This window comes from Camellia sinensis, chromosome 9, assembly GCF_055761805.1.
Source record: "Camellia sinensis isolate YWXY chromosome 9, ASM5576180v1, whole genome shotgun sequence".
Classification (NCBI taxonomy): domain Eukaryota; kingdom Viridiplantae; phylum Streptophyta; class Magnoliopsida; order Ericales; family Theaceae; genus Camellia; species Camellia sinensis.
The window spans coordinates 83491079-83517731 of NC_138969.1; the positions used below are offsets into that span (position 1 = coordinate 83491079).

The 26653-nt window shown below is 34.2% G+C and overlaps 1 protein-coding gene across 1 annotated transcript; it reads left to right on the forward strand.

Moving 5' to 3' along the window:
- Positions 1-3068: 3068 nt before the first annotated feature.
- Positions 3069-26653, forward strand: LOC114298452 (uncharacterized). The gene is made up of 7 exons (XM_028243022.2): positions 3069-3622; positions 7801-7948; positions 12171-12362; positions 19883-20011; positions 22341-22510; positions 23312-23442; positions 26130-26653. The coding sequence occupies exons 1-7, from the start codon at positions 3391-3393 to the stop codon at positions 26205-26207; spliced, it is 1080 nt and encodes a 359-aa protein (XP_028098823.1). The 5' UTR covers positions 3069-3390; the 3' UTR covers positions 26208-26653.

The window sequence follows — 26653 nt, forward strand, 5'->3', positions numbered from 1 at the left end:
TAATTGGACCAAGATGGATTTGGCTATTTTTTCTAAATAGAGGAGTGTTAAATATTTCATCTTCAGTTGACATTTCTGAAGGGACACTAGATGTACTATGTCTAGAAGATTGACTTCGATTAAATTTAATATTAACTGATCCATCATTGTTTTGCTGGATATGTTGAATGTCTTGGATTGAAGATTGTTGTTGATTATGTTTGTAATTTTCATTGACAGTAACCCATTGATCAGGTAAATTAATATCTTTCCATTCAATCATGTGAGGAATATTAATGTTTGATTCATTGGTACTACTGCTTTGGATTAATAAGGTTTTATCTTTGGGACTTTTATGTAAAGCATGAACATTTAAATTAGTTTGCATACATTTATAATGAACACGATAAATTAAAGCAATATTATGAGAAGAATCTAACATTTCAGTATATTCACCATGTAATTGAATATTCAGGGTTAATGCCTTAAGAATATGTGGATCTCTTAAACTTAATGTAAAATCAGGAAAACAGTTAAAATGTACTGGACCTTTATTAAGACCAGTTTCCATCATTCCCATTAAACTAGCATTGTAATTAAGAAAACGAGCATCTCTTAAACAGAGTAAAACAGAAGTATTTTGGCCTATCATAGTTAATGGATTGACACCAATTTGAATTAAACCAATATGCATAGAATTGTAACCACGATCTAAATGTCGTTTGATTAATTTTTTGTCAAATAACTGACAGGTTTCTCTTGGTTTTTCTAAAGCATAAACTTGTTCAATAGTTTTAACATGGAGAGTAACTTTAAAAACATCCTGTATAAAAGAAGTTTTATAAATCTCTTTAATAGGTAGTTTTGGAATATTCCATCCAGAATTAATTTGATCATTTTGTATTTCAACATCTTCTTCATTAATTATGATGCCTGGATTAGGTATGGAAGGCAAAGCAGTTGACCTAGAACTGACTGATGAGTTACTTCTAAATAATCGATTCATTGTTCTGTATTAATTAACCAGTTTTACAGATATCTTAATACATACCCTAGTCTTGTCAATTTTACCACATACCTAGTGTACATACATACCCTATCTTTAAACCCCTAAGTCTGACTCTGCCTAAAACGAAGGACTTACTGAAGACTGGGAAGAAGTGGGTGACTTAAACTAGGTGGATAGAACAGACTGATCTTTCGGGTGATTAAGATGAACTGAAAACATGATTAATTAAGCAAACAAGGAAGGCGATTAAACAGAAGTAGCTAAACAGTTAGAAACAGGATACAACACCACTTGGCTCTGATACCAAACAGGCGGAAGCAGCATATACAAATGAAGGAGATGGATTACGAAATCAAAACCAGACCAAACATTGGAATAACACATTAAAACAACATATTAAAACATTTGATATATTACAATATAACATAACTATAATTTAATAATTTAAAACATTGAAATAAACCATTGAATAACTTACAATTGTAGTAGCAACTGTAAGGATCTGTTAAATAAGTAATAATTTAAAACATTGAAATAAACCATTGAATAACTTCACATTAAAACAACATATTAAAACATTTGATATATTATACAAAATGATCAAATGAAGAAGTAAGGATCTGTTAAATAAGTTACTTTTTTCATTAATTATGAAAAAAACCTTTTAAAGATTTACTAAATATCAAAAATACAAAAAAATGAGAATTCAGTGCATTTTTTATATTTTTATGTATTTATTAATTTTTTAAAATATTTTTTTCACAAATTTTTTATTTTTTAAATATATCTAAGTAAGGTACATCTAAAAAAGTAAAAAAAATATTTAAAATTTTAAAAATATTTACTAAAAGTAAAACTTTTAATTTTTAAAAAATTTAATCCAAAAAATCTTAAACTAAACGCACTGAATGATATTAAAAACAATCAAGAACCACATTCCATGAACCATCTTAACTCGACTTATAATTTTTAATCTTTGTCAGATCAGATGATTCACAATGATTTTTATTTTTTAATAGAAAAAGTTTGTTTCTAGATAATATTATAAAAAAAAAAGTAGACACCTACTCTTTTTTCTTGAAAAAAAATGAAGATAGAGCATCTCCAATTTTTTTTATTATATATTTTTATCAAATTTAAAATTAATAAAAAGATATTTAAAAATGATCTCTAAGAATTTCATCAAATTAAGAGAGTTTATTTTATTTTATTTTATATTATTTATTCATAAAATTGAAAACTCATCAAATCTTTAATTAAATTTGAATTTGATAAAAATTTTAAAAAATAAAATATTAGACCATCTCCAATGTTCAATAAAAAATTTCATCAAATTTGATGAAAAATTTGATTTGATATTGTTCAATCTAATGCTAAAATTAAAACTTTCATCAAATTTTTTCACATCTCAATTGTCTGAGAAGACTTTTGGGTGGATGTTTTGGAGGTTGTCTGGACACGAACAAAAAAATTATCAAGGTTGCACTTGGATGGATATCTAGGAAGATGTTTGACTTAACAGTAACAATTTAAATTTGATAATAGATGAAAAATTCTTTTTATTTGATAAAAATTTTGGCTTTTTGTCTATTTGATAAGAATATGGTGAAAGGGTTAGATCATCAAAATAAGACACTTCTCATTATATTTAAATTTAATGAAATATCTAATACTGGATTGAATTGAAGATACTCTTAGAAATAACTTTTTCATCAAATTATTTGATGAAAAAATTAAAATAATTTATATAAAATCAAATTTTTTACATAAGTTTAAAATAAATTAAATAATTTTTTTTTGCGAAACAGTGTGGTCCGAACCCCAGCTTTACTAAGGCTTTGCTTGGAAATTAGAGGTTTTAGTAAAAAAAAATCAATATAAATTATCAATCATTAACTTTATTTTTCTATCTTTTTCATAAAAGTAAAACCCACTAAGGGATTGTTTGGAATGTATTAGATTAATATATATATTTTTATTTTTTATAAAAAAATATGTAAAAAATTAAAAAGATAATATAACTTAAAAAAGATAAAAAAAATTACAAATTTTTAGTCCGGCCAAACAACCTCTAAAAAACAGTCAATCCCAAACAACACCTATTACCCAATAACAGCTGATAAATTCTCCCTAAAGAAACCCTTCCTGGTTCTGACTTTCCAACGTCAAAAATCAAACTCCCAAAACGTGTTGATTTCTTTGACATATTGGTATCTCTCTCTCTATCCACAACTACCTCTCTCTGTCTCTCTGTGTGTGTATATGTCTCTCAGTTTGAGCTCAAATTGAGCCAACTCTGTCTCAGTCTAGAGAGAGAGAGAGAGAGAGAGAGAGAGAGAAGCAGCAAGAGTGAGACAGTCAGGGTGTGGGTGTTGGGTTGGGTTGGGTTGTTGATTTGAACAATGATCAAGTACAGGAATGGGGATATCTGGGGATTCGAGAATGGAGGCCACGTTGGTTGTTCTTCTTCTTATTCTGATTCAGAGAGTGGAGTGATCTTGGGTGTGGACGGTGGCACCACGTCCACCATCTGTGTCTGCATTCCCTTCTCCTCCCTCCACTCTCTCCCTGACCCTTCTCTTCCTATCCTCGCTCGCGCCGTCGCCGGTTGTTCCAACCACAACAGCGTCGGAGGTATTTTTCTTTCTTTCTTTCTTTGTTTTGTTTTTTTTTGTTTTTTTTTTGATTTTTTCATCAAATCTTTTTGAAAAGTTTCGAAGTCATCCCAAAAATCGTTTTTCATGAAAGAAAGCCATGTCCAAATACTTGGATTTTTTATTTTTATTTTTGTGAAATTTCATCAAACTTGAGTAAAAGTATGATTGTTGGGAATTCGGTGCATCCTTGATTTGATACAATTTGATTAAATGGTTTGAGCACACTTTCAGCTATTTTTTTCATCAAATTTGAATTTGATGGAAAAATTGATTGTTATGCGTGCTTTTGGGGTAAATTCTTATTTCTCTTAAGTTTTTCTTGACTATAAATCATTGTTTTTGTTAGATATGTAGAAAGCATTGTTATTGGTTTCGATTTGGTTGGCATTCTTGGGGTGTTCTTTTCTGAACACAAGGGATAGGTGGTGTTCTGTTTCAAATTAGGGCAGTGCACACATGTAGATTCAGTTGTAGGATTTTGCGTGGTAAGAATCAGTGAAGTGCTACTGTATAGACATCCCAAAAAGCTGTGTATGATATGCACCCAACATTTCAGATATAATTGTTCATAACTTTTACCAGTTTGGATTATAACCAAAAGTATCTAACTAAATCCACTTTGGTTCAACCCCAAGTGGTTGGCCTAGCGGGTGTAGCTTGGGGTTTGGGGGTGTGTTCCCTTCGTGTCTTAGATTTTTTAACTCTTACTAGGTGCTATCAACTCTTTGGGGTCACGTCCGCGGGCTGTGCCCGAGAATTGCCCGATCCACATGGAAGGGACGCTTCGCATGGGTTTCGGGATTGGTTGAGGTACACATAAGTTGACTCGGATATCTGATAATCAAAAAAAAAAAAAAAAAAAAAAAAATCTCATAACCAACAGCCTCAAAATCTCATAAGTTCACTATAAATTTGATTGCCAAAACACCTCATAACTAAGCCCACAAATTTCATAATTTGGGAGTATGGTACACTTCTTTTAAAGGTATGTGTCATAGAATTTTTTGTAAGAATAATAAGAATGATTTCTATATAAATTAAAGATTATGGAATGACATTTGATTTTGCGAATAAAGGGGTGGGATTGGATTAAATAATCACTGGATAGAATAATCTCACATTTGGCTCAAATTATATAATCTCTCTCTCTCTCTTCTCTCTCTGGTTGTTACTCTCCACTTGTTTGAAATACGTGGAACTCATTTAGGGCTTGAAACTTCAAGATCCAAGCTTAATTTTTTTATCATTGTTATAAAATTGTTAATTGTTATTTAATTTTTAACTAGTTTTTTTATTCTATGTACTAGGATAATTGATGCCAACATGTTACTATTATATTAGAGCACGAATTAGTATATTGTGGTATTTGTATTATTTTACCAAAAAATATTGGCTTTGTTTGCTTTATTGTTATGAATTACCTATTGTACTAGCATTTCTAGTTATCCTAGATTGTGAAATTCCCTTACGAGATGAAATTCTCCACATTTTTTGCTTAAAAGCAACATAAAACTCAATAATACTTTACAAATCAAGTTTTGAGGTGCAACCATGCCACAATGTTGATTGACAATTATTACTAACATTCAAATAGTTAAGAATATAAATGAGTTTTTGTGTGTGTGTGTGTGTGTGGCATTGATTAGTGCATGAAAAAAATGCATGAGTTTAGTTTCCGATACCTGTTGCACATTGTTCGATACTCTTGATACCCATTACATGAGATCGTGACTGCGACCATTATGCTGACTGATATCACGATTTAAAATCATGTTCGTGACCAACAATCAATAAGGAGATGTCATGAGCAAATGAGGGAGCGAATGAAAAAGATGTAAGTAACATAGGACAAATTGTTAGCCCACTAGACAAATTGTTAGCCCATAATACTTCATAAATTTCTCAAAGGGATGGTGATGATCAAGTTGAAATTAGTGATCAAGCAGTTCTAAAGTATGACAAAAGTGATATTATTTTGGAAGAAAATTTGGAAGTCTGACAAGCATAGGCAAGACAATCCAACCTGCAACACGGTTTTATCAAAAGAAGAGCTTCTTTAATATGAAGATACATTCAAATCGTTGGATCATATTGACATGCCACCAACAAATTCTTTGATCAAGTTAGACATAATTGACTTTATTGGTGTTCAAGATTTTTTTTTTTTGTGCTTAATCCTTTTCTGGTGGACATCTCCAATAACTTGGAACCAAGGTTAGACAGATTTGAAAGAAAATAAGGTAGCTAGCATTTTCGAAGTTTTAATTTGCTGGCATGGACGAGTTCAATATTTTTAAGGAAATTCGAGGTTGAGTTTTTTTTATCATCCAAGGAGAGTGATGTGGAATGATGCATGCACATGGAGGTTTTATTTACAATTTTATGTCTTTGTTTATTTATTTTAATTACATTTGGTTTTCTATTTTATTAGTAATTCTAGTTCCCTTTTCCTATCAGGGTTTAGTTTCCTATTTTAATTAGGGTTAATGGTCTATAATATTAGATTTTGCGTTGTATTATTCAGAGTTGATTGATAAAATTGGGAGCGTTTAAGGTTGTGGCCTTGTGCAATTAGGGTTGTGGCCCTTATGTTCTTCCTCTCTTCGCTTTCTCTCTCTTGGTTCTACTTCACATGTTTGCCCAGTCAAGGCACTTCACTTTGTTAATGAATCTTTCTTATAAAAAATGAGAGAGATCACAAGTGTGAAGAAAAGAACTTGGGAGGCATTGATTAAAATAAAAAGAAATGTGGATGTAATAACCATCGTCCCTTCTTCAGAATTTTTAATTCCATGAATTCTAAAGCCTGAAACTGTTGATTTGTTTGTGGATAGAGTTTTCTAAAATAGATGTAAGGATATTTGTTCACAATTATGTTCCAATATGTAAAATGTGGAAAATGATTTATAATGCAAAAAGTGAAGAAATTGTTAATGTTTTATATAATACATATATATATATACTATGTTACATGGACTCGGGTACGGGTGTCGGGTGCGGGTATGTATCTAGAGGTCGGACTCATCAAATCATAAATTTAAAGATACGCGGACTCGGCAAAAAAATGTCATATTTTTATATTTTTAATCTAATATGTGAGATAAAATGGTATTATATTTAACTTATAGTGTCAAAATGACATTTATAGCAATTATATAACAATATATACATATAATAATAGTGTTATATACAATTATATAAGAAGTATCCGTTGAAAAGTATCCGACACATATCCCATACCCTTGTCCGAGTGTCGGGTGTCCGACACGGGTATTTGATTTAATTTGAAGAGTCCATGTAACATAGTATATATATATATTTATTTATTTGTTGTGATCCATGTCATGTATTGCTATTTTGAAAATTGTTGTGTTGACATGGCCGTATCATATATCTATATATTACTGTTGTTGTGACTTGTATCGTGTCCTGATTTCTTGAAAATTGTCATGTCAACATGTCCGTACCATGTTGTATTTGTGTCTCTTACATACCCGTATTTGTTAGCCATTAAGTGATGGGCCCTTTCTGCTGATCCAATATTGTGAGGGAAGGTTGCTATGGACAAAATTGGTTTAATAACAGAACCATTATTAGGTTGTCATAGAACTTGGGTACTACCATTTCTGATGGATGTTATAGTATACGAAACCTTGGAAATTTGGAATTACCTCACAAAATTTTTATGACGAATCTGGATGGGGCCTGGTTGAGTTGATGTTGCAATTTTGTTTGTTTTATAATGCAGTTCCTGTCTCCTGTCAACTGATTAATCGCCTAGTTATTTAGTTATTTTGTTGTGTGTATATCATTTCTATCATTAAGGTTACGGTCATTCCTTCGTCTTTTCGTTGTTATTAAGGGACAAGTACATGTCAGGGTTATTAGGATGATTACAATGGATTCAAGAGCAACTTCCCTGATTTCTTTGTTGATTACAATGGATTCAAGAGCAACTTCCCTGATTTCTTTGTTGATCAATGAGTCATAGTCCTTATTATATTTCTGCAAATTTGACTGCTCATTATAATTTTTAAATATATGATATGTTTCTCTCTTGCTATTTTAAATTCAAAAAAAATCTTTGCGTAAGAAAAAAACTGTAATCATTTTGATTTTCTAAGTTTACTTCCCCCTTCTTTTTCATGTTTACAGAAACTGCAGCCAGAGATACATTAGAACAGGTTATGGCAGAAACCCTTCTAAATTCAGGTTCAAAGAGATCTGCTGTTCGAGCTGTTTGTTTGGGTGTATCTGGTGTTAACCATCCAACGGATCAGGAAAGAATATTAAAATGGCTAAGGTTTGTTGCCTGGACATTGTTTTGTGGTTGTCTTCATATTGTTCATGTGTATTTTGATCACTGCATGATGGTTCTAAACTAAGGAGGAGCTAATTGCAGGTTAAGAGTGCAAAGAATTTAGTTTATGATTGAGATTAAAAACCCATAGACGAATGAATTAGATCAGTCCTATAGGTCATCTGACAGCTATTTGGGATTTAAATATTGGTCCATTGTGGTAACAGAACGTTTATAATTTGTTTCAGAGCCAGTGTCGGCTCCAATTTTTTTTTGTCATTGGGGTTAATGACTTATCTGTATCTACTATTTATTTCAAATAATTTGACAAAGATAATTTAAATTTCTCAAGGAAAAAATAAATTTTTTTGTGCATTCATACTAATGTTTTTACAAAAAAAGAAGAAGAAAGTAAATGCATAAACTTCTTCAATTGTTCTCTATGGGTTTTCATATTTTGAAATTGTTACATAACTGTCTTACTATTACTACTATCAAATATACTATTTTCAAAGCATATGATCACATAATCATTAATCCATTGATCGCTCATTCACATGTGCAATTGTTTTTTATTTTTTTATTATAAATTATTGTTGAAAATGTTTTTACTACCATTGTCATTACTACTGGTAAAAGTAAATCTAATTTCACAAGTAAATTTATTCTTCTTGGTGGCTTCTCCTAAAATATTGATTTTGATCCAAATCGGGCAATTACTAGTCTAACTGTTATAGTTTTCTCCTAAAATGTAGATTTCATTGCCAATTTCAGCATTACATTTAAAAACTGGGATTTTCAATTTTTTGCATAACTACAAGACTTTTTGGGTTTGTAGAATATCTTGGAAACTTTTTGCATTAATTCAAAGTTAAGTACAACCCTTTGTTGAAGTCTCCAAAAAAAAAAAAAGCCACTTTTTATATTACCGAATCAGTATACTAAAACTAGAACCCCCCCCCAAAAAAAAAAAAAAAAAAATCACTAGAACACAATTAGGGATGAGACAGATCAAAAAACACATAGAGATGACTATAGTCTTAGAAATTGAATGAAGCTACTCAACTGTTGATTGTAATAGGTCTTAGACAAATATAAGAGATGATTAATTTTTTTTTTGAACGGTCCAATTACTCTAAAGTGGGGCCATTTTTTGTAATCAATTTTATCTAAAAATATATATAAATAAAAAATTTTAATATATATATTTTTAAAATCTAGTGGGGTCCATTGAATCCACACTAATTTATATGGAGCCGCCTAGGTTTAGAACAACTTCCTTTTTGAGCCATTCATCTTTTCCTGGCTCCCTCCTTTGTGCAATTATACTAATAAATTCGGAAATCATTAAGCAGCCAGCAAGAAAGTTTTGTTCAGTCAGAGAGTAAAATGTGACAAAAGGTTGGGGTGCAAGTAACAATGAGCCATGTATGTGCAGAATTTGAGTGGGACAGCAATTTGTGCTGGAAAAAAAAAAAGCATTTACATGCTTGATGTTTCAAATAAATTTTAGAGTTGTTGCATCATATACTACAACATTATGATGCAATTTTTGATGTTGCATTGTAAAATTATAAGATGGGACATGGAGACTTTGTGAATAGGTTATGACTAGTTCCGGAATTATTCAAACCAAGCCCTATTGTGATGACTGATGCAATGATAGAAACTTGGGCTGACTAGTATGAATGTGAAAGTTTGATTTTGGGTACAGCTATTGTATGCAAATAATGTCGTTGTTTAGGGTTTGTAGAGTTTACCATGCCTAGCACCCATTGGTGGGACCAACATTGTCTACTGGAGTATTTGTTAAGTTAATTATGAAATTGGTAGTCTCTTGTCAACATCTCCTTTAAAGTCACGTGAAGCATTTTTTTCCATCCCATCTACGTTTATAAATTTGAAGATTTTTTTCAGTGGAATTAGTTGAGAGAGGATGTTATATATGATCTGAGGAAGGGTTTTTGAGTCTTTTGACTATAGCTCCAGTTATTGCCATTCTGCATCCGCGAGTTATGTTGGAGGCTGGAAATTAAAATCATTCAAGAGCTGTGTTTTCAGACCTGCCACAGCCAGGTTGGGGATCATAGTTTGACTGAACAAGGAAGCAACCGTGACTGGCTTGTACAACTCAGGCAAGTTGCAACTCAGGCAAGTTTTGAGGAAAATGTGTGATCGTGGTGTGTTTGTAGCAAAGAAATCATTTTCCAGCTCTAAAAAGTTGCGTGGAAAACATGAAGCCAACAAGGAATGGACCATGCAACTCCATCCAGTTTTTCCTATCCAATTCTTTAATTCTTATATATATGTGGAAGTCTTTGAATTTAACAGTATGGCAAGTATAGGTTAAAGGTCAAGGGAAACAAAAAATACAACCAAGTATATGGTTTACCTTACTTTTGTGTGCGTGGGGAAGTGAGCTGCATAATATATAACTATCAGAAAGGGCTTTATTTGCCAAGCTTTTGGCCTTTTTGAGCACATCGGTAGATATTATTAAGCTGCACCTGGTAAATCTATTAATTTAGCCTGTACCCGTATAATTACAATCTAATTTGGGCAAATTTCACTTTATCCCTTGTGGTATAGGCCCTGTTCACATAACCCCAGATTTAAAAATAACCACTTAACTTATTGTAGTTTGTGGACGAAAATGCATTGCTAACTTCTATTAATGGGAATTGTAAATTGACCAAGTACCCTCATCATCTTCCTCTCTTCTAAACTATACCGTTATATATATAACATATACGTATATAAATTAGGGGAAATTCTAGGGGGTGTGTACAAAATGCATCTTAGTTACGACTTATGTAGTCTTTGGTTATGACCTATTATGGTGTTAGTTATGACTCATTATGATGTTGGTTATGATCCAAGAGCTTCTTAGGTATACCTTATGTGGTGTTTGGTTGTAACTTTTTTTTTTTGTAGTTGTGACTCTCGTAGGATTGAGTTATGATATTTATAGTAATCAAACCCACAAATATCATAACTTGCATATGGTACACACCCTCAAAACAAGCCCATCAATAGAAATCAGCAGCAAGGACAAACTAGGGCATATGCTGCGGCAAGGACACTATTACCAGCAATGCTAGCAGCTATCAATAATAGCCTTTTTTTTTTTCTATCTACAATGTTAAGGTTTGAATTGTGGAAATTTTTTTATCTAGTAAAATATGATCAGTCTATTAGAAACAATTATTCCATTATGGCAGCAAAAAGTTATTCACATAGATTCTCCTGGGATACCAGTTCTAGTATTTCTAGTCCAACAATAAATGAATGCATCGCGAACAAAGAGATGCAGTTTAACTAGAAAACAAGACACAATTTCCATGCATAACATGTTATGATTTGAAAAAGAAGAAAGAAAAGAACAACTAACAAAGCATTTTTACAAGATTTTATCCTGAACTAGAAGATATTTCAGAAATAGAACCGCTGCAAAGCAGAGAACACTAAGTGATGCGAGAATTGTCCGTTCTAGGGTTGCGTGTATTCTGTTATAGTTGTGGTGTGTATTTTATCAGGTGAAGAGAGAAAAGCTTGGGCAATGTGGCTTTGGGGCTTGGGTGGATTGAGGGGGAGAAGGGACTAGGAGAGAGAAACAGTAGAGAGAGGAAGAAGAAAATGGAATTTATATTTTTTCATTTCCTCAGAGTTCTTATCCTTTGTTGTACTTTCTTTGTACTTATTTAGTTTATTAATAAAATATTTTGTTGCTGATGACAAAAATATTGATTAGATGTATTCTTCAAATAAAACATATAGGCAAGATAATTGAAGAACTGTATATTTTGGGGTGGAAAAGATGATGGGACAAATCCTTACCATGGAAAAATTAAATATTTTATTTATTTATTTTGGGATAGTATGGTAACATTATGTTTGGTATAGTTTTCAAAAATTTCATTTTCAGTTTTTGGATTTGTTTTTTTTCATGTTTTTGGAAACAAAAACAATGAAAAGTTTGGAAATGAGTGTCCATACAAATCTTTAAATGAGTGTCCATTTTGGGATTTTTGGCATCATTTGGTGCTTTCAATTTTAGAATTTTAAAAAAAAAAAAATTTTATTTTATTTTATTGTTGCAGTTTTTTGAAATATGTTATCTTAGACTGGAATCACAATACTACATGCTGGAAAGATAATTTGTTTCTGATAGTATATTTGGGCACCCACACAACTGGATCTAAATTGTTGATAATGACTTTTTCAGGGACATATTCCCAAGCCATGTAAAGCTATATGTTCATAATGATGCTGTAGCAGCTTTGGCCAGTGGGACATTGGGTAAGCTTCATGGCTGTGTTTTGATTGCCGGTACAGGTTGCATTGCTTGTGGATTTGCTGAAGATGGACAAGAGGCTCGTGCTGCTGGTGCTGGACCTATCCTAGGTGATTGGGGCAGGTAATGCCCAACATGCTTTCCTCACGATTTTGTCCATGGAGGACATGTTAGCTTTGTTTTCTTTAGCATCATTCTTTTCTTTTACTTAGAAAATTGAAGGTACATTTCTAGGGCGACTATCCTACTAATTAAGTCAAGTAATTATCAGAAATTATAAAAAAAGTCTTAGAAATAAGTACTTGTAAAAAGGGCAAGGAATATGTTAATAATTCTGAATGTGCATGTAGGAAGTTATTGGCTGCTTGTATTATATTAAGATTAACAGCATGTGCTCAGTAAAGAATTTACTAGAGCAATTGTGGTGTTATAACTTGCAGAAGCTTATTTATTTATTTATTTTTTGAGTAACAACAAATTTTATTAAAACGGGAAAGAGAAAGAGGACAAGAAGTCCTCATAGAAAGAAAGAAAAAGAGAAGAAGAAAAAGCAAAATAAAATCGCAAAACTCGTAACCCTAAGGATGGCAAAGCGCAGCCCAATCTCCAGAGATCAAAAACAAAGGGGACTCCTTTAAAAGGAGGAGATACAAATGCCCAAAATGAGGCCAAATGTTCCGCCCTATCCCACAAAGCCTCTACACTTACTTCCTTGCCTTAAAAAATTCGAACATTTCTCTCCAGCTATATAACCCAGAAAATAGCAAAAATAATGTCTATCCACATTGTTTTGGTTTTCTTGGTACTCCCAAACCCGTCAAACCGAATAAGAAGCATATGCATACACTCCCATGGAGCAACCCACTGCACATCAAATAATTTGAAAAGACGCTACCATAATACAGAAGCCACCGGGCAATGAAGAAAAAGATGATCCGCTACCTCCAAATTTCTCTTGCACATCACACACCATTGAGGGCATAGAAAGTGATTAGGCCTTCTCCTCTGGAGAACATCATTAGTTGTAACACCTTTTTGAGCCAAAGACCATATGAAAAACTTCACTTTATGAGGGACACCAGCTTTCCAAATTTTCTTATGAAAAGGGAACAAGGGAACCGAGGGATTATCAATAATCTTATCAAAAAAGGATTTGCATAAAAAGACCCCTGAAGAGACAAGATTCTACACCCTACTATCAGAAGACGAAGAAAGAGAAACCCCCTTGAGCATTACTAACAAAGATGCCAACTCCCCCGCCTCCCTATCATTCAAGTTTCTAATGAGATCAAATTCCAGGAGATGGGTGCCATAGACGAGCTAGCCACCGACGCTATAGACACATTTGGAGAACGAGCCAATCTGTAAAGAAGGGGAAAAGATCTAGCAAACGAAATATCCCCTAACCAAACATCCTCCCAAAACCGAACATTCTCCCCATTCCCCACTCTGAATGAAAAAAAATTAGACACAAGAGGATACAAACGAGAAATGGATTTCCACGGTGAACGACAATTACTTCCATTAACCACATTAGAATCCCTACCATTGGATTGAACTCCATACTTGCTGTTAATAACTGAACATCATAACGACTCACTTTCAAGAGGAAATCTCCACAACCACTTGCCCAAGAAAGCAATATTCCCAGCAACGATGTTTCTTATAGCTAAGCCACCTTTTGCCCTAGAAAGAGAAACAGTCTCCCACCCAACCAAATGAACTCCTTTACCCTCCTCACACCCTTCCTAGAGAAAATCCCTCATCAGTTTATCAATCTTTCTTGCAATGCTAACCGGAATTTTGAAAAGGGACAGGAAATAAATAGGAACAAATCCTAATACGGATTGTACCAACGTATACCTCCCTCCCTTAGACAACAAAGTTCGCTTCCATCCCTCTAATCTTTTACTAATTTTGACAAGACACCAATCTAGGATCTCCTTGCAACGGAAGCCCCAAATATTTGAGAGGAAAGGAATCAATTGAACATCCCAACATAACCGCCACCCTATGCACATGACTATCATCCAAATTAATACCCACAACACTACTTTTGCTAAGATTGACCTTGAGACCCGACACTATTTAAAAAATTCTCAGAATCTTTAGCAAACTCCGCACCTTACTTTCCTCCTTAGATGAGAAGAAAATAGTATCATCCGCAAATTGTGAGTAACACCTATCCTATCCCTTCCCACCACAAACCCCTCAATGACACCCTTATCCTTAGCTAAATCAATAATCCTACCCAACACATCAACAACTAAAATAAACAAAAATGGTGACAAAGGATCACCCTGTCTTAGATCCTTGTAGGAATGGCAATGGGGGGCAATGGGGTGGATATTAATTCCCCATCCCCATTCCCCTATAATAAATTTTCCCCATTCCCCATTCCCCAGTCTCCATGGGTACCACCCTTCCCATTTTTTAATGGGTATGGATTTTCCCCAACCCACTTTAATCCCCATTTTTATTTTTTATATTTAATGTTAACAACCACTTTTTTTTTTTTTTTTTTTTTTTTTTTTTTTTTTTTTTTTTTTTTTAAGGTTCACAACAAAAACTAAATATACCTTCAATCTTTTTTCTTTCTTTTTAAATATATTTAATGTTAACAATTTTTTTTATTATTTTTTATTTTTTATTTTTTATTTTTTTTTAACAAAAAAAATATATTTAGCTTTGGTAAAAAAAAAATTTATATATTGGATGAGTTACCTACTCTTTAAAATATATATATTTAAATTATAACCAAAACTAAATATATATTTAATTTTTTTTTTTTTAAAGATTCACAACCAAAACTAAATATATAAATTATAACAAAGTCAGAACCTTTAGCTCTTCCAACCATGTAGTTCCATGTATAATTGATAACCATCAATTAATTACCTTAAATATTGCAGCGATATGGCAAACGATTGGAAGTTGTTTTCTTTTCAGAATTTAAATTTTTTTTTTTTAAAAAAAGTATAAATGGAAATAAAGTTTCCACACATGGAGTATATAACAAAGTCAGAACCTTTATAAAAAAGTCAGAACCTTTAAATTTATATAACAAAGTCAGAACCTTTATAAAAAAAAATTAAATATATATTTAGCTTTGGTAAAAAAAAAATTAAATATATATTTAGCTTTGGTAAAAAAAAAGAAAAAAAATTAAATATATATTTAGCTTTGGTTGTGAATCTTAAAAAAAAAAAAATGGTTGTGAACCTTAAAAAAAATTAAAAAAAGGAAAAAAAATTAAATGTATATTTAGCTTTTGTTGTGAATCTTAAAAATTAAAAAAAAAATGGTTGTGAACCTTAAAAATAAAATAAAAAAAGATTGGACGTATATTTAGCTTTGGTTGTGGATCTTAAAAAAAAAAAAAAAAAAATTGGTTGTGAACCTGAAAAAATAAATAAATAAAAAAAAGAAAAAAGATTGAATGTATATTTAGTTTTAGTTGTGAATCTTAAAAAAAAAAAAAAAAAAAAAAAACATATGGGGAAATTAGTGGGTACCCATCCCCAACCCATCCCCTGTGGATATTTAAAGAATATCACCTACCCTACCCAATGGATAAGAAAAAAAGGGGAAAACCCATGTATTTGGGTTGGGTCTCCATGGATACCCACAGGGTAGGTTATCCATTGCCATCCCTAGATCCTTGGATGCTAAGAAAAAAATCCCCCGCCTTGCCATTCACAATGATTGCCATATTGCATGACGACAAGCACCCCCAAATCCATTTCCTTCATCTAACACCCAGAAGCTTATTAAGCCTACATTGAGAGAACAACTACAAGCATTCATGTCCAATTATAGATATATATATATTTTAAATATCCTTTATATTGATATTGGGTCAAAAAGGATATCTTGTGAAGTAAAAGGAATAAATTCTTAATAAAATGCGGCATTGTGCAGTTGCAAGATTACTTAACAAATAGAGGACGATAATGCAATGACGGACCTCCTGGAAAATATGACTACAAACAAAATGGCAAGTAATGATTGATATGCTAGTTGAACTATGAATAACCTTGTTGCCAGTGAATTTGATGGGCTGTTGGATCTCATTGTGTGACGTAAGGATTTGTAACCTTTTAGCACAACTATGTTGAAATGTATGAAGCACAAATACTTCTAGAAAGGAGTCATATTGTATCCATACCGTATCCGTATCAGTTATTGATACTCAGATATTTGCAAATATGTATCTGATACTTACTAAACGTATCCGATGCCTAATATTAATGTTCTTTAATTTTGAGAAGTATCAGATATTTTTTGGATACTCTTCATGTATCCGAACTATTCCAAACTAGCCTTAAGTTGCTAGGCCGCTCGGGCCAACTCTACCTTGTTACTATCTTGCCCCCACTATAGGGCTTATTCATATTCCAAGGCTTGATCCTAGATTTTCAGCCCTAGGCTGGAGAAAGTGATCCGAGGCTTGGTTATGCGGGTGCTCAACCCTAGTCTATAAAGGGATTTGGCTTGGAGTAGAATGGTTGCTCGTTCTAGCATAACTTTGCTTGGTTAGAATGACTCCTTTCAATTGCTCATGACTTTCACTCAAGTAAGGGAAGTGGAAGGTAATCTAGGGACGAGCACCTTTGATCATGATACCTAGTTTGCTTTTAAACATAGTTGTTCCGTTGCTTGATCTGAATCATCTGTTGGCGTGGTGTGATTGGTGCACCTTTCTGACTCAGTCACCTAGCGCCTAAAACAAGCTGACTTTGACACCTCTCAAGGAGTCATGATTAGATTTAATGGCACCTCTTTTGTTTTCGAGGTGCTTTTTAGTTTCCTCATCATCACCTAAAGAGAAGCCTATAAATTTCAGCGTTGCTCTTCAAGAGTTGAAAGAATGGCCTCAACTTATCTGATGATTGGCTTATGAAATGGTTGAGCACTGATGCCATACCGGCGAGCTTCTAGAGCACCTTGGCTTTTTCTGAGGCTTGATGGACTGTATGGTCGATAGCTGAGCTGGGTTTTCCTTGATCACTCTCTTGGTGGCCATGTAACCCAGGTTATTCCTTGATCCCACTTGGAAGGCACATTTCGAGGCATTTAGACAAAACCTATGAGATTTGAGAATCGCAAATACTTGACCAAAGTCTTTGAGATGGTCCTCGAAAAGCTTGCTTTTGACCACCTTATCATCAATGTATGCTTCCAAGGTCTTTCCGACTAGCTTGCTTCGAGATGGTTCTCGACTAGTATCCTTTGGTAAGTTGCTCTTGAGGACTTCAGACTGAAGTTCGTCACTTTGTAGGAATAGGTACGCTTGGGGGTAATGGATGTAGCATTCTCTTGGTTGGAACTGAACATGGATATTTGATGATATACTCGTTGTACGCAACAAGAAAGCTCATACAAGCGAGTCTGGCCATGGCATCTACTAGCTTGTCGATTCTCGATAATGGGAAAGTTTCCTTTGGGCAGGCCTTGTTAAGGCTCATGAATCTACACACCCTCCATTTCCAGTTCTTCTTCCTGACCACGACAGTGTTAGAAAGCCATTGGGAGTTTTGGACCTCAGTTATGGAGCTTGCTGCTAACAGCTTGTCCACTTCTTGTATCACTGTTTTGGTGTACATATGAAGCACGGACACCTCTCTAGAGGCCACGTATGAGAGTTCGACACGTGTTGGACATGCATTGGACATTTGTCGGACACGCTGGGACACTTGGGACACATTACGGACACGGTGGGGACACTTGGGGACATGATGAGGACTTATTTTTTCCCAAAAAAAATTAAATTTTTTAATTTTTTTACTAAAATAACATACCTAAAGTTAATAAATTTGATAAAGTTAAATATTTGATATAAAATACATATTAGATATTTAAAAATATGACATAATAAATATATAAAATTTTTTGCACACTCCCCAAAGTGTCACGTTCTGCATTTTTTGAAAATTTATGTGTCCTTGTTGTGTCTGTGTCATGTCACGTGTCCTTATCCGTGTCCGTGCTTCTTAGGATATACTCGATTGAATATCGTCTGCTCTTGTGTATGACCAGTCAGCTCCCTAAGCTCACGTTTAGCTTGTGGCAGACAACGTTTGGGTCAACTCTTGGTGTGTCGCAAGGTGACTATGTTTAACATCTCCAAGTTGGTTTTGAAGAAGGCAAGCATCTGTTCTTTCTTGGCCAAAGAGGTACCAAGAAGGAAAAACTTGTTCGGATTATCCTCTTCCAATCCGAACGGTTTCTAGTTCTTCCACCATCTTCTCTACAAGCACTCCACCTACGTCCTTTAAGGCTAGGCGGTCTGGAACTTCCACATTTGGACTTACTCCATGGTGTGTTTGGTTTTTGTTGGCGCTATGAAGCAATGATTGGGTGCCACTTGGTCTCAATGTATATTCTCCGCTTCTCGCTCAGTCGAGAAGGGCAGTAGCTAATGGTAAGTGGACGGTACTGCTTTCATGCAATGGAGCCATGGTCTACCCAATATTGCATTGTGGAGGGAAGGGGCGTTTATCACTATGAACTCAACATCCAGAGTCATTGATCCAGCCTGCCGCGAAGGCCACTCTGGCTGGGAGTGGCAACCAACGAACAGAATGGTGGCAGGGGTTAGGTCTTTCTTGCTCAAGCTGAGCTTCTTGAACAACTCAAAGTACATGATGTTGGCTAAGCTGCCTTGATCTATTAGGATCCTGTTGACTTCAAAGTTTGTTCCTATTCCAATGGTGACAATGAGGGCAATGGTGTGGGGGTGCTGTACTCTCTCCAAGTCCCCTCTTTGTGAAAGACACCACAAACCTGGACTTCGAAGGCTTAGTCCTGATCTTCTTCACTGCAGGTTGGATCTTCATGGCCTCCCTGGGATGAGTTGCCCTTTGAATTTTCCCGGTGAGGATATTCTCGTGATCAAGATCCAGCATTCAATGTATCATATTGATAATAACTCTGGGAGTGTTTTGGACTGCTCTCTGTTCATCACAGTTTTCAGTCTGCTCAACATCAACGAAGTGAAAATTAGCCCCAAAAAATATTTAAGTCAAAATTCTGGTTTCTATATAATCTTTTAATGAAGTGTATTCCTTACATGGCAATATTTGAGCAAGTAGTGGAGAAAATGAAGAAGATATTATTCCCTGGACCTTTTTTGTATGTGTTAAAACAAGCAGATCTTTTGTTTCATGTACATACTGTATTCTTTTTATGATGAACTTGTATGATAATATATGCCTGAGACCATTCATTCTGATCGTTTAACTGAAGGATTTTATTTGTTTACTTATTTGTTTTTAAAAGAGGGTTTGTTATAGCATATAAACAAATATTCCTTTTGAAATAAAGCACTGGAAAGAATTGAATGCTAGAGGTTTCCTGTAGCTAATTTTCAGTACTAGGTCTCAAGATTTGTCTGAATTTTAAATAATCCATATATGTAGTTGAAAGCATGCTATATGTTTCTTAATTGAGGATATCAGGATACTCTTAGATACTGCACTGATTGTAACCGAGGAGATTATGCAGCCTTCCCACTAAAGAAAGGACCACTGTTTGCCTTACCAGTTCTATGGATATACTTATGATCAGCAAATTAATTTGTTATGTAAAGTGAATATTTTGATGGCAAATTGGATTGACAGATATCTGTTTACTTGCTGCAGTGGCTACGGAATTGCTGCACAGGCACTGACAGCAGTGATAAGGGCTCATGATGGTCGTGGTCCACAAACAATGCTTACAAAAAGTGTTCTACAGTCACTTAGTCTTTCTTCTCCAGATGAACTTATTGGGTATCTCTCTCTTCAAACTTATAACTATTCCTGTTAAATTTTTGTACTGAATCTCTAGTTAAACCTTTTGGATGCCATTACTCTAAGGACTGTAGGACAAAAAGAAAAAAGAGACCTGCAACTCCTTGCTATGACGGGAATTTGTATTGGACATATTCAGCCCTGGCTAACCTGCAAATCATACTAACAGGACATATTGGAACTGAGTCTAACTAATCTGAATTGCTTTCAGGTTGTTTCAAGTCAGGCTCTATTTGAAAAGTTTACAATCATCTCACTTTATTTTTATTTTAATATTTATGTTGTTTATATGCTGGTAGTCCAATTAATTCTAAGAATTCAATAGATACGCGCACCTATTTTAATTTCGGAAGTGAACAAATTTCACCAAGGGCTCTTTTTATAAATGACTTTCTTTTAAGTTTCTTAGAAGACTTTATTTTATTACTTATAAACATATATAATAAAGTTGTTCCTAGGATAATTGGCAGGGGAGGCTTTCTTGTATCGCCCATGTGGGACTGCTAAAGGAAAGATATCCATCAAGCTATGTCTTGTTAGTAGATCAGCTTTCATGGTTTTCTAGTTCAAGCTAGTAGTTTTGGTGGTGTTCTTAACAGTTACATGTTATGTTGAAAGGACAGCCTTTGACAGCTTGCACCTCCATAAGATGATTTACTAGATGTGTTCTCCATGGCTACCACTCATCCATTTGGTTGTTGAACATGCACCACATGTAATCTCCTCACAAAACCTAAAGATTGTCAAAAGTGGGATGGTAATTCTTAATTGTTATTGAAACTATTTGGATATGCATGTCTTTGTTGTCTCACACAAAAGATTGTCAAAAGTGGGATGCTACATTCATCAATCTATGCTCTTATGCCTAAGCAGTTCCTGCTTTAGTTTCACGGAATCCCATCAAAAACCCATGCCATGGAAGAGACTAATGTAAAGGTTATGTGTGGGCTGCCGTCCATCTTGTTACCACAACTCTTAATATTATATTCCCATTTACTTCAACCTTTCAGGTGTGGAAGTGGTCCTCATTCAAACTGTTCTATTAATAATTAAAGTTCTTCCCTGATCCCTTTTTTTTCCACCATTAGGACTATGAGAATAATATTGACAAATATGAAAGACCAGATCTGAACTTGATGGAGCGCTTATTCATCATAAGGCGATTGATGACAAAACTGACTTTATGACCACTTTAATGTAAGCTGAACGGCATTAAGTGATGGTTTACGTACTCGTGGAAGTGCTGTAACTTGTTGCCTTCCATCAAACAACCTGAATCTAGCGATACAAGAACTAGAACTCTGAATTTCAATCTCAAAATTTCATGAGTTAGTTATTAACTTATTAGGAGGCCAACCACCTATTTATAGACAAAGGCTAGCTCAAACAACAAACTAGCTAGACTAGTTGACAACATAAGGCACCAAATGCTGGACATTAAAAGTGTTGGAGATGCTCAAATGTGGAGGCAACCAGACTTGGTAGGAATTGTCATTTGTCTTGCACAAAATTTCACAAGGTCCCACTTTTCTAGCATTCAACTTCATGTAAGGGCCATGGGGCTGTCTTTCCTTGGTCAAAACCACCCAAACAAGATCACATTGTTTGAAAACGGCCTTTCATTTATGCACATCAGTTGCGGCTTTGTGTTTGGCATTAGATCCAACAATTTGTGCCTTCACTTGAGCTTGTATTTGTTACATAAATGCAGCTATCTCTTCTGCCTTGACATTCCCCTTCTTAGTTATAGGCAAAGGAACTAATTCACCAAACTATAAGGCTTGGAAGCATAAGCCACTTCAAATGGAGAAATGTTCATGATTTGATTGAGAGAGGAATTGTAAGAAAATTCAGCTAAAGGAAGCACGCCATCCCAACCCTGTGGATGATCTCCCACAAGACATCTCAACAAGTTTCCAAGATTCCGATACCAAAATGATGGAAGCAAATCAAGAGAATTGAATTGTTAGAGAGAGTTTCCCAAATCTAGGGATTCAAGAGCTAGAGCTCTGAATTTACAATCTCAAAATATCAAAAGTTTGTTTTTAGGAGGCTAACTACCACAAAGGCTAGCTCATTCAACAAACTAACTCACATCATCTTCCCTCTGAAGAAACATATTTTTTGCCAATGAACTTAGAAACAGTGCACAACTCACTTTAGTTGGATAATTTACTTAATTCGTGTTGTTAGAGAAGTAAACAAAGATTTAGAAAACATGTCGAATTACCTATGATGATTGAATGTGTTCAATAATGGTTGCTGCCTTGCACAAATGGTTTCATTCTTCTTTCTTATTTGAATTTAGGTGGACCTATGCCGATCCATCTTGGGCACGCATTGCGGCACTTGTCCCAGTAGTGGTGTCTTGTGCGGAAGATGGAGATCAAATTGCAAACAAGATTTTAGAAGATGCAGTCCAAGAATTGGCTGTAAGTGTGAAAGCAGTTGTTCGAAGACTTTGCTTGGGTGGAGTAGGTACATCCTTATTTAAGTATTCAAATTTAACATATTATTCATTTCATAATTGGTAAGGAAAAGAAGGATAGGGTTATATTATGTAACTTATATAGTTGGTTGAGTTTTAAGACAAGTCAACTCGAATTATGGACATGGAATTTGAATTTTGGTTCTCATAAAATTTGAAATGTTAGATGGTTATTATTTTTGATTGACCTGAATGTTCATTATGCATTGGGAAAGGTTAGTGCAACTTCTTGTAAGTTGAAAGCTGATAATAAGAAAGTAGAAACCAAAAGCACCCCTCCCAACTTCCAGATTATCAACTTTTTTTCAGCTTATTTAAACTATTTCTTCTACCTAGAATGTTGTAAGCAGAAGTTGCACAAAATAGTTTGGTAGTGACTTACAAAATAAATAAAAAAAAGCTACGAGCAGCTCATATGGGGCTGTTTTGTGCGATTGATACAAGCTTCTTATAGCTTTTGTTATTCAGGAAGTCTGTGCTAGACTGTTTGGTTTAGTTTCTGCTTACAACTTATTAGGCAAAAATAGCTTAAATAAACTGATTATCTGGAAGTTGGGGGAAGGGATTCTGATTATCAGCTTTTAGCTTACAATGAGCTACACCAAACAGCCCATAAGCTGCTGCTAAAATCCCCATTATACTACTAAAAAAAGAGCAGTTGAAAAAATTTACATGCCAATAGAATGTGAAACCAAAACCCCCCTTGCTGCCTTGTGTGGCCTTGTTTCATGAAGATGTAGAAGTTTTCAGAATGCAAATTGATCTTTAAGCAAATTGATCTTTAATTGCAGATGGAAATGGCTCTTTCCCAGTTGTGATGGTCGGCGGTGTGCTTGAAGCTAACAGGAAGTGGGACATAGGAAAGGAAGTTATTGACTGTATCCAGAAGACCTACCCCAAGGCTTGTCCAGTTAAACCAAAGGTTGGCATTCTTTATCAATAGAGGTCCATATTGTAGAATATGTTTGTCATCACTGAAACAATTAACTCAATTTGTCACCATTTAATTGATTTTTGTCCTAAGAAGCACAAACATTTCTAAAAAGAAAGCGTGCCCATGTTTGATACAGACACTCGTTAGACACTTCTTGACATGCGTCGGTGATATAATAAATATATAAAACCACATATTTTGTGCGTGTTCCCGTGTGTCAGTTTTCTGTAATTTTTGAAAATTGTTGTGTCAGTGTGTATCATGTCCATGTATGTGTCCTCTCTTCTTAGTTTCTGGCATTGTGGAACTCTGTTGCAACTCTTTTGGGCTCTGTTTGGATTTGTGGGTTTGGGCTTGGTGGATTTCAAATTCTGAGGTGAAATCTGCATCCCTTGTTTGGATTACTAATTGTGTTCAGGATTTGCAATTTTTTTAGAAAATCCTCCCACGGATATTACAAACCAAAACTTGTTGATTTCAAATAACTGCTGCTGGGTGTTATTTCCCAAATCCACCCACCCATCGACTCATAGTCTCTCCATCTAAACTTTAAGTGACAGCATCTCTCTCTCTCTCTCTCTCTCCCTCTCCCCTTGTGATTCTTCACAAGCCCCAACTCTAACTCTAACCTAATTTAATGTGTATGTGTATTTTCTGCTTTCTATCACTTTAGTGTGTCATATTATCATTTTAGTTAATAATGTACTTCAGAATGCAATTATTTCTTCTACTATAATGTCAATATCCATGCTTGGGCAATATATTAAAATGTCTTTGGGTACTTTATGTATTTACTTATTTTATACATGTATATAAATATACAAAGATATGTTTCATAATGTTTTATTAGTTCAGAGGAGATATATTTGTTTGAACTTGGGCCATCTTAACCTTTTTTACTATATAATTGATAGTCATTGAACCAAATTTTTTCTCTGTTTGCGGAGTAGATTTTGTTTATCCATTTAGTTCCTGTGGAAGTAAACTCCAAAAATTCTAACGATTATCACAATTACAATATGTATATCCTATTTACACACAGAAATCCATGCATAGATTCTTCACTAATTTTTAGTATCAAGTAATGCATTTTAAAATATAAAATTTCAAATATGTTGATTATGTAAATCCTTTAGATTTAAAAACCATAACGCAAATCCAAATTGAAGTTCCCAAAAACATCCTTTAGTGAAAGAGAAGTGTTTATAGTATTGTGAAGGATTGATCTGTTATTTTCATCATCCATGCTTTTCTGAACACTTTGAAGTATTAAATTAAATAGCATGCTCCCAAGTTGAGCGGAGAAAGGCAGAAAAAAGTGAGAAGTTCATTCCTCAAAAGATGTAAAAGTGAGTACCAACTTACAGTCACATGTGTGATATTTTGATTGAGGTCCATTTTGCCTCGCAAAAGCATTGATGGAAGTGCTACAACCCTAGAAGGACCTTGAAACTGTTTTGAACACCTTTCTGCATAGTCAGGAAACCTTGTGCCACTCTGATTTTGGAATTCTTGCTAATTTTCTGGTAAGGTAATGTATATATTAGCACAACAAAACTTACAATAGTTCAACTAGGGTATACACCAGCAATTCTTACAGCAAATAAAGAAATCAAATCCTATGAAACAAGCTGCTAGAAAAATTCCAGTTTTGCATGACTTTGTTAAACTGATTGTCCACAATGCCACTCCAGGTAACTGCTCTACTTTTAATATTTACAACAATTTTCCTCAAGCAATTTAGTCTCTGTTCTCTTGTTTGCAAAAGTTCTTGCATTTCTCTCTTGGCAAATGAAATATAAAGTTGCAGCTGGTGCAAGCTTTTTCTCCAATGTCTAGCATTTACTTATCAGCACCTGCGTATGTTTTCTGAATCATGTTACTTTTTAAGTAGTGGTCTACACTAAGATTCTGTTTGGATCATAGATTTGGGTTAGGATTTGGAAGGGTAAAGGAAAAGGTGAGGGATATATGAATGAAATATAAGCTAAATTTTTTCCTCTTTTCTCTTTCCCTTCCCAAATTCCTCCCCCAAATTCATGATCCAAACACAACGCAAGGATGTCAATGACTAATGATTGTATATAGTCTAAAGCTTATTCTGTTGTCTCAGACTATACATGTTTGTTTACAAATGTTTTAACTATATAATTTGGTTTTGTAAAAAGTTGTGACTATGGTCAACCAATGGCACCCCCATTAAAATTGAAAGGAAAGAAACAAAAGATCATACCACATTCACATTCTGGACTCGAGTGGGAATTAATCCTAATCCTCACTAGCTAATGACTGACTTTCTTCACGACCTTTGCACCATCTTTACCGGGTTGGTATCTACATTCCTTCTAAACATGTTGAGTGCAAATGTTTCCATAGTTTCTGAAAAGTTGCTATGCTACTTGGCCTCCCTGCCCTTTCTCCATAGAACTACGATATTCTATTCCTAAATTCTGAAATTTTACAAATGAAGTATTTCCCAGTTTTCACTATGGGACAAGATTCAAATTATAGATGAAACAAAATAATTTCTTCATCTCTGAAATGTACGCAATCGAGAACAAATTGTATGCTACATCGTTGTTTTTTTTATCTTTCCAACCCCCCCCCCCCCCTTATTTCACATTAAATTTTGTAGATGGATTGTTACAAGTCAAGATTTCACTTTGATTGTTCAGGTGGAGCCTGCAGTTGGGGCAGCTTTGTTTGCTTGGAATCTTTTGAAGAAAGAAACAGAAGTCAACTGCCATAGATGACCTGGGATGTGTTTAGAAACATCCAATTCAATTGTAAAGCTCAACATACATGGAAACTTTGTACAAATGAAGTAAAGCTTGAACATTGTTATTATTGCCCGAAAAGCTCAGTAATTATTGACACCGCACAAGCTCTATTATTGTGTACACTGGAAGGTCAAGAGTTTGGATGCATAATATAAAGAGACTGCTGTTGTGATTGTTGCTTTTTTGTGGGGCAGGGCTTTATGGTGGGGGCAAATTACAGCCACTCTTTAACCTCAACATTTGAAAGCTCACCCCATCTTACACTTACAGTGTCATAATTTATTTGATAACCGATATTTTTTTTCTTTAATAGTATTTTATTTTATTTTTTTTGTATTTTTCTCAATAGTTTAAAGAAGTTTTATTGTATTAAAAACATAGTGGTATACTTTGAGATGAAATGTGATGTGCAAATAGAG

What these genes read in the sequence shown, in the direction of transcription:
- LOC114298452 (XM_028243022.2), top strand. Translation starts at nt 3,391, where the DNA reads ATGATCAAGTACAGGAATGGGGATATCTGGGGATTCGAGAATGGAGGC. An exon ending in ATCCTAGGTGATTGGGGCAG is followed by an intron (nt 12,363 to 19,882) that starts GTAATGCCCAAC and finishes TACTTGCTGCAG; the next exon opens with TGGCTACGGAATTGCTGCAC. An exon ending in ACTTTGCTTGGGTGGAGTAG is followed by an intron (nt 22,511 to 23,311) that starts GTACATCCTTAT and finishes CTTTAATTGCAG; the next exon opens with ATGGAAATGGCTCTTTCCCA.